Consider the following 8,897-nt stretch of genomic DNA (forward strand, 5'->3'; position numbering starts at 1 on the left):
ATGTTTGATTGCAATTCAGTTCAGAACCCAATTGTCCCAGGTTTTAAACTTACAAAAGATACTGAAGGCGTGAGAATTGATAGCACTTATTACAAGCAGATAGTGGGTAGTCTAATGTATTTATCTGCCACTCGACCTAACATGATGTTCGTGGTCAGTCTCCTTAGCAGGTACATGGAGTCTCCAACTGAACTTCATCTTCAAACTGCAAAAAGGATGCTTCGATACTTGAAAGGTACTGCTGATTATGGTTTGTTTTACAAGACGGGCAAAAGTGAGCAATTAGTTGGTTTCAGTGATAGTGATTATGCTGGGGACTTGGAAGATAGAAAAAGTACATCCGGTAATGTTTTTATATTAAGTTCAGCAGCTATCTCATGGTCCTCAAAGAAACAACAGGTTGTCACTTTGTCCACCACTGAAGCTGAGTTCATAGCAGCAGCATCGTATGCTTGCCAAGATGTTTGGCTACGAAGAATACTCGAGGAGTTACACTACTATCAAGAAATGCCTATATTAATTTACTATGATAATAGTTCAGCAATCAAGCTTTCAAAAAATCTAGTGCTGCATGGAAGAAGCAAACACATAGATGTCAGATTTCATTTTCTTCGTGATCTTACAAAAGATGGAGTTGTGGAGTTGGTTCATTGTCAGAGTCAAGATCAAATTGTTGACATCCTAACCAAACCATTGAAGTTGGAAGCCTTTGTGAAACTTCGTGGTTGACTTGGTGTTTGTTCAGGCTTATCATTAAACAGATTGCTTGAATAGCATTCAATTTAAGAAAGGGTGTTAGATATTTAGCCGTTAACTTTGTTTAAGTTATTTATTAATAATCCCTATTTGTCAGGGAACTTGGTTGTTGTTTGACCTTATCGGCTTATCTTTAGGGAAATCTCATAAGTCAGGATTGTTAGACATGGGATACTAGTTGCTAATTATTCTGATCAATTGGTTTTCTGTATGGATAATTAAGCAAGACCTTAGCGTCTATCAGTAATAAGAAAGTTTTCTCTTATTACTCTGTCTTATAGCTTTTGCAAGTTCTTATCTCTAACAGCTTTCCTTCTCTCTCTCTCTCTCTCTCTCTCTCTCTCTCTCTCTCTCTCTCTCTCTCTCTTATCTCCCTTTCCCTCCGATTCGGTGCAAGGGAAGGCTGACAACCGTGCTGGCCTCCAGATCAAAGGTTGCCATTTTCCGTTTGGTGGCCAGTAAGGAGAGGGAAGACGTGCCGGCAGCATGGGTGGGGTGGGTGGGTGGATGGGTGGATGGGTGGGTGGTGTCAGGTTGGGTAAAATTATAAAAATCTAGGAAAAAAAAAATTGTGGGGGTGTAGAAATGAATCAATTGGGTCCTTTTAGAATTACCCGAAAAGGAATTTGAGTGGGCCCGAATGCCCATCCTAGGTCCTGCCACCGTGTGTTACCTATCACATTACCAACAGCTTCCTCTTTCCCATGGAGAGTGTAGTGAACCTGCAGTTTAGCCATTGCAAAATAGCGCTGACATGGAGACTCAATCACAATACAAACACCTTAATCTTCCCCAAAACCCTAACCACAAAACCCTCCACCATAGCCAAACCATTCTCTTGCTCTCTTTGCTCTCCCACTGCCCAGCCCTTTCCACCACCATTACCAACCCCAGATAGCAGTTCCACAAAGCATACTACCCGCCTTGTTGAGACTTATCATGAGCACCAGAGGCTCAAAGCCTTGCTTGAGAATCTCAGCAAAAAGGACTCTTGCCCTTTGGAATTGCTTAGAGATGATGGTGATTGGACAAAAGACCAATTTTGGGCTGTCATCAGATTCCTCAAGGAGGGTTCCAGGTCCAAGCAAATCTTGCAGGTTCTTTTCTGTTTTGCTCTCTGTCTCTCTTTTCTTTCTTGCCATATGAGATTCTAATAACATATTTGCAATTTGAATATTCGCTTTTCAATTTTGAGGGGTTACCAATGATGTTTTTATTTTATTTTTCTACTTTTCGTTTCGTATTGTAATATTTTTTGGTTGCCAAGAAACCCAGAAAAGGAAATGCAAGATGTCTATGATTTCTGTTATTTGGTGTTTCAGAAACAGTGAAAAGGTTTGCTCATTAAACTCAGTTAAATGGATTCGTTTTTTCGTGGAACTGGGAATTTAGGAAAAAATTATTAGATATTCAAATATTTGTTTTGAGCCTTTTCTTTTCTTTTCTTTGTTTTCTTGGCTTTTCTGAGCATCCAAACAGAGAATCATTGGAAGTAATTGTTAGGTAATTCTCCATGTTTTTTATTGAAATAAAATTCTGAAAACTTTCAACAGCTGTTTGATATGTGGAAGAACATTGAGCAATCACGGATTAATGAATTCAACTACAGCAAGATAATAGGATTGTTAGGTGAAGAGAACCTGATGGAAGAGGCACTACTATGCTTTCAAGAGATGAAGAGTCACGGTCTTAGGCTATCTTTGGAGGTTTACAATTCAATCATTCATGGTTTTGCCAGAAAAGGAAACTTTGATGATGCTTTGATTTTCCTTAACGAGATGAAAGAAATCAGTTTGCTGCCAGATACTGATACTTATGATGGTCTCATTGAAGCTTATGGGAAATATCAAATGTATGATGAGATGGGTATGTGTCTGAAGAAAATGAAATTAAATGGTTGTTCACCTGATCACATTACCTATAATTTGCTTGTTCGAGAGTTTGCACGTGGTGGGTTGCTCAAAAGAATGGAAAGAGTATATCAATCCATGGTTTCAAAAAGAATGGATTTGCAGTCTTCTACGTTGATTGCAATGCTTGAGGCTTATGCGAAATTTGAGATCTTGGAGAAGATGGAAAAGGTTTATGGAAAAGTTTTGAACTCAGGAACACTTTTAAAGAATGATTTAATTAGGAAACTAGCCGAAGTTTATATTGAGAACCATATGTTTTCTAGATTAGAGAACTTGGGAGTTGATCTTTCTTCAAGGTTTGGTCAAACTGATCTTGTTTGGTGTCTGCGTCTCCTTTCAAATGCTGGTCTCTTTAGTCGAAGAGGTATGGATTCCATTGTTTGGGAGATGGAAGAAGAAAATGTCCCATGGAATACAACGGTTGCAAACATTATAATGCTAGCTTATTTGAAGATGAAAGATTTCACACACTTGAGAATCTTGCTCTCCCAATTACTAACCCTTGGTGTGGATCCTGATATTGTTACTGTTGGAATTCTATTTGATGCAAACAGGATTGGCTATGATGGGTCCCGGACTTTAGATACATGGAGAAAGAAGGGCTTTCTTTACAAGGCTGTGGAAATGAACACGGATCCTCTGGTTCTTACCACATTTGGGAAGGGCCATTTCCTTAGAAACTGTGAAGCAGCGTTCTCCTCTCTTGAACCTGAAGTTAGAGAAAAGAAAGCATGGACTTACGATCACCTCATTGATTTAGTGTTCAAACACAATGAATGTAACCTCAATATGAGGGATTTATCAATTTAGTCAAGCTAGCCTATCAAAGTTGCTGTTATTCCAACTTTTTTTGTTCATGTACTGACCTAACAGACGCATCTTTGTACATAAATATTTGACAGAACCTCTTACAATGAATTTGGGATAATCTTCAAGCAATTTATTCCTGGTTATTAACATCATACGGAGGAGAATTTTCTGCCACTGTAACTAAGGATTTCATTTTGTCTTGACTATTTGGACCATTGATTTTAATAGCGGCTTGTGGCAACCATAGCAGACGTTATGTAGTGGTATTCGGCAAAGGCTAAGTCTGCTAGAGGCTACTAGTGCAGCAAAATATAACTCCACACCTCTAGCAATTCTTTTTTCAAGTTTTTTGGCTTTTTATCAAAACTGCGTTGATTTATCTGCCTATGTTTTGAAATGAGCTGACAACATGCATTTCTGGAAGTAGGATTGACCCTTGAAATCCCTTTTGTGTTACCCTTGCTGAGCATCCTTCTTTCTGCCTTGATCACATATTTGATATCCTATCATGATTGTTATTGAAAGTTGAATTTGTGAGTGAAGGAAATTCCATAAGTACAAATATTCATTCCATCATGATAAGGTAGACCTGAGGAGTAGTTAAGTGGCTGTTCCTGAAAAAGCTTTCTAATAGTGCTCATGAATAGACAATTTCAAATTCATTTAGCACAGAAGAGCAAGAACTGACATGCCTGATGTTTATGGCAGAAGGGTTTCTGGTCCAGTGGTGGATAGTAGGTCACCAAGTGGTAATGGTTGATCGCAATCATTTTTTGGGCATGGTAAGGGTTGCTGGATGGCTCTGCTTTATACCGTTTAGAGGTAAACTAGGAATGCACAGCTCCATAAGAGCTTGAGAGACCTATACCAATGTTCTTCATGTGAAGCCCACTAACTTTGATGCCATTGTAGAAGAAATTATGATTAACATTTGTAATGACCTAAATTTTCATAGGAAAACTGCAAAGACCCAGAAAAAAAAACGGAAGAAAGAGAAAAAGAAAACAACCCTCCCCCTAATATAATCTACCACCTACCAGTGAGGCCTCTGTCTCTCGTGCTCTCAAAGCTCAAGCAGACTTACCAAAGAGGTATGTTCTTGACCTGTATCTTGTTCTTTATCTTTCATATAATTCTTGTTCTTATACTTGTTGATTATACAAAATCTTTGTTGTTCTTTCAATGTTATAGAATAAAGGATTGTATGAACTTGTCCCTTAGGATTCTTGAATTTGAGCTATTGTCTAAGTAGGGTTATTTTTGATATACTTACTACGATGAAAATGTGAATTAGGCCAAACTCATTAAGAGCATAAATGTGTTAAGGACCTTTTCAGTGAAGAATTTACGGAGTTTAATGATAATTTTGTTGATATCATGGCTTTAGCTCTTTTCTTTTTTCTGTAAAAAGAAAAAGAAAAAGTTATTGTTTGTTTATGTATGAGTTCACACTTATACATTGTAATAATAAATGCATTATTTTTTTGTTAAAATCTTAATCCTAAGCCGTAAATGGTTTCTACACCCTAAAGTTGTCATCCCATCAACGTAAAAGTGCAAAAATTGACCTGCTGTCGAACGACAAAGGTTGAAGGTAGGTTTGAACGGCCAGGATCTCACTCCTGAAGTTAGTTGGTGTAAGCAATATCTTTACTACAATGAAATTTAGCTTCTATAATTAATCTCAAGATACTCAGAAATAAATACATCAAAGAACCAGACAATGAAAGTGATGGTTACCATGCTAGCCATCATGTACTTCCTCTAGTATAGTAGTATGGAAGAGTTGGGATACTTTGTTCATTCCTAAAGAAATTACCAGGATCGACCTTGGTCTTAATATGCACCAATTTATCGAAATTATCCTTGAAGTACCTAATGCCATAAACTCTTCCCTCAAAATAACTTGCCTTCCCAATATTGTGGTTGATGCCCAGGTCAAGATCTTTATAGTTGAAAAAGGCTTCCCGTGGAGTCATGGAAACAAAAGGAGTCATGAACAAATAGAGCTTTCTTGTCAGATCTATATAGTAATGGGAGGCTTCAGTTCCAGATATGTCCCAGTTTGTTGCATACTGAATCTTCCAAAGATTCCCAGCTCTATGCGGAAAAGGTGTTGCAGATGCTGGAATCTCACTCATTCTTCCACCATAGGGGTTAAAGGTCATCATTGGTGCCTCCAGTTCGATCATTTTCTGCCAAATCTGCTTCAAACCAAGTTTTGGAATTGGGTTTTTGACGTAGTCTGATTTCCTCTTCAAGTGGGTAAGTACCTGAGGTGTTCTAGAAAGCAACATTTCAGGAGCTGACCCAATTGGGAAGCTTGCCCAGAAAAGCACAGATTGAACCCAGCTCATTTCAATGCAATCCGATTTCTGCAAACCCAATTCAGGGAAGCTCTTGTTCATGACAGAGACAAGTCTTTCAGAGTCTCCAAGAAACAAGGCTATGAATGAGGCTCTTACAGTCTTATTTACAACATCCATGGTAAGCCTGAGGAACAAGTCGTTATCCAGCTTATGTGCAACATATTGCCAACAATAGACGACGTCTGTTGCATTCTGTTCCAAGGTCCTTTCAACCCTGAAAACAGTAACTGTTTGTGGAACACGTACAAGATTAATCTTGTATGCGATCACGACTCCAAAGCTTGCTCCGCCGCCTCCTCTAATGGCCCAAAACAGATCTTCTCCCATAGATTGTCTATTGAGAAGTCTGCCGTGCACATCCACCAGTTGCACATCAATTATGTTGTCCACAGATAGGCCGTATTTCCTCATCATATTACCATATCCACCGCCACTAAAGTGGCCTCCAACACCAACCGTAGGACAAACACCGGCGGGAAAGCCATGGTTTTTGCTTTTCTCAGCAATTCTGTAGTAAACTTCACCGAGAGTTGCCCCAGCCTGGACCCATGCAGTATCGCTTTCCACATCTACATCGATGGATCGAAGATTAAACATGTCGAGGATGAAGAATGGAATTAATTCAGCCACATAAGATACACCCTCGTAATCATGGCCTCCACTTCTAATTTTCATCTGTAAGTTATGTTTTTGAGCACAAACAATGGCTTGTTGCACATGAGATTCATGCAATGCAGTGATGATGAGGAAAGGTTTTGGGGTAGAAGATGTGTTGAAGCGAAGGTTTCGAATATAAGATTGCAAAACAGATGAGTAAGAAGCATTGTTGGGAGTGTAAATTGCTGCAGCGATTGGGTGAGAGGGCTGGGAAAGGCTTAGAAGGCATTGAGCAAAGTCCTGATCAGGAGCTGAACCTGATGCTGCCCAAAAAATTTTGGATAATAAAAGAATCAATGGAAGTCGTAAGAGGTGTGGGAGACTTGGAATTCCCATTTGCTCGTAGCATTCATTGTCTGTGATATTATTTATAAATATATAGATTCACATATGTGATATTATATATCAACTATAAGGTAAGTGGATGCAGAAATATTCTATTTCCAAATAGTTCGACACCATAAGTTGTCAGAAATGTGAATATAGACCACTGATTAAATTGATAATTGACTCAATGATCATACATTTGATTATATTATGTTGCGAGACTATCTATTACAAGAATATTAGTCAAGTTGTAAAATGCAAAATGTGTTTTCCAATCTTTTTTTAGTTTCTTTGTCATTATAGTATAAATGATATGTACTTTTGTAGCATTCATTGTGCATGTTATGAGATTTTATGATACTGCATGGACCATTTGTGTGAATGTGGATTACCATTCTAAAAATGGGTTGTTGGTTGTTGGTATCGGGCACCAGACTACCAGTACTAAACCCGTAGTACCCCAACTTTTGTCCAGCCAAACCAAAAATATGTAGTACAAAGATGCTATTTTCATTCTTATGATGATGATGATGATGAATCTCGTCTGTACTTGTCAAGGGAAAAGACGAAAATTATATGGCCAAAAATGGCTGCATCCTCCTGCGTTCAATTAAAGTAACACTCAAATTATTTTGCATGCATTACCATAAGTAAAATCTTATTTTGGTTTGAATTTATAGAAATTTTTTTTTTTGTCTATAAATTATTTAGGCATAAATTCAATTTAAACACATAACTATATATGCTATTTCAACGGGGTCCACGAACTTTCAAATACTTCAAATATACACCTGATTTATTATGTAAATTGAAATATAAAATTTCGTCCATCAATTTATTGAGAGATCAGTTAAATGTCAGCTTGAATTTTGCTAACGGAGATTAATTGGCGACGTGGCACCAACTCAGCATACATTTCTCGCCAAATGAGCAACACATGTCCACTTGACACGGGCTCACACACCCATCACCTCTTTCCCGCTCGTCGAACGCTCTCATGACCATTTAGTCTCCAAAAAAACATCACGTTTTTCCCCAAATTCGAATATAAATCCCTCACTTGTGTTCAACGAGCGAGAAAGAGATGATGAGTTTGTGGACCCGTGTCAGGAGTTAGGTGGACCCGTGTTGCTCATTTCGCGGAAAATGAGCGACACGGGTCCACCTAACTCCTGACACGGGCCCACAAACTCTCTCTCTCTCTCTCTCTATTATTATTAAATTGTGGGCCCGTATTGCTCATTTGGCGGAAAATGTTTTCTGAGATAGCGCCACGTCGCCAAGTAATCCCAGTCAGCAAAAGCCAAGCTGTCATTTAACTGATCTCTCAACGAATCAATGGACAAAACTCATTTTTCAATTTATATAATAGATCGGGTGTATATTTGAAATATTTTAAAGTTCATAGACCCCGTTGAAATAGCTTATATAATTATGTGTCTAAATTGAATTTATGCCAATTATTTATGTTAGAAAATAATTGGTTTTTTTAAATAACTTAACAATGCAATACCTATATTGCCCTTTACAGTTTTTTTGTGCGGAATATTTAGCTGATATGATGTCCCAAATTTTAACGAATTTAATTTCAATTAATTGGAAAATTATTGTCTAGGAGATAATTTTAGTTTCTACGTCTTCTTCTTTGTCTCAACCACGTCCAATTTGGCATCAATATTCTCTTTCCCTATTCTTCAAATTTAACTTAAGTCCATTAATTATAAGGTACTAACAAAGCAAAATATTAACCAAAAACACCCAATCCATTTCTATTAACATGCGGACACTTTCGACCAGCCCAAAAACATAACATGCGGACACCTTCTTTTCTTGGCCAAATCGACTTCTTTCTTCAACTTTACCAAATCGACAATTGTTCATCTTCACTCTCAAGCATCCTTCTGCAACTGCTACAGCAACAACGAAAAAAAGAGGTTCAATCTCTACAGTTCCATTTATAGTAAAGGCAACTGCAAGTCTGCAACTTCAATAAACTGCAGTTTCTGAAGCTGCAGTTATTAACTGCAACTGCAAGTCTGCAACTCCAATAAACTGCAGTTTCACT

The 8,897-nt window shown here is 38.0% G+C and overlaps 1 protein-coding gene and 2 pseudogenes across 1 annotated transcript; 2 read left to right on the top strand and 1 right to left on the bottom strand.

Annotated features, from left to right (window-relative positions):
- LOC147292607 (secreted RxLR effector protein 161 pseudogene) lies at window positions 1-729 on the top strand (annotated as a pseudogene).
- A 720-nt stretch (window positions 730-1,449) lies between these two features.
- Window positions 1,450-3,646, top strand: LOC147292608 (Pentatricopeptide repeat (PPR) superfamily protein). Its single transcript, XM_086233317.1, has 2 exons — window positions 1,450-1,853; window positions 2,310-3,646. Exons 1-2 carry the CDS (start codon window positions 1,461-1,463, stop codon window positions 3,477-3,479), a joined length of 1,563 nt encoding a protein of 520 aa, XP_086089443.1. The 5' UTR covers window positions 1,450-1,460; the 3' UTR covers window positions 3,480-3,646.
- A 1,584-nt stretch (window positions 3,647-5,230) lies between these two features.
- Window positions 5,231-6,841, bottom strand: LOC147292609 (berberine bridge enzyme-like 8 pseudogene; annotated as a pseudogene).
- Window positions 6,842-8,897: the final 2,056 nt, after the last annotated feature.

Source organism: Dryas octopetala, chromosome 2 (assembly GCF_963921425.1).
Source record: "Dryas octopetala chromosome 2, drDryOcto1.1, whole genome shotgun sequence".
In the NCBI taxonomy this organism is placed as follows: Eukaryota; Viridiplantae; Streptophyta; class Magnoliopsida; order Rosales; family Rosaceae; genus Dryas; species Dryas octopetala.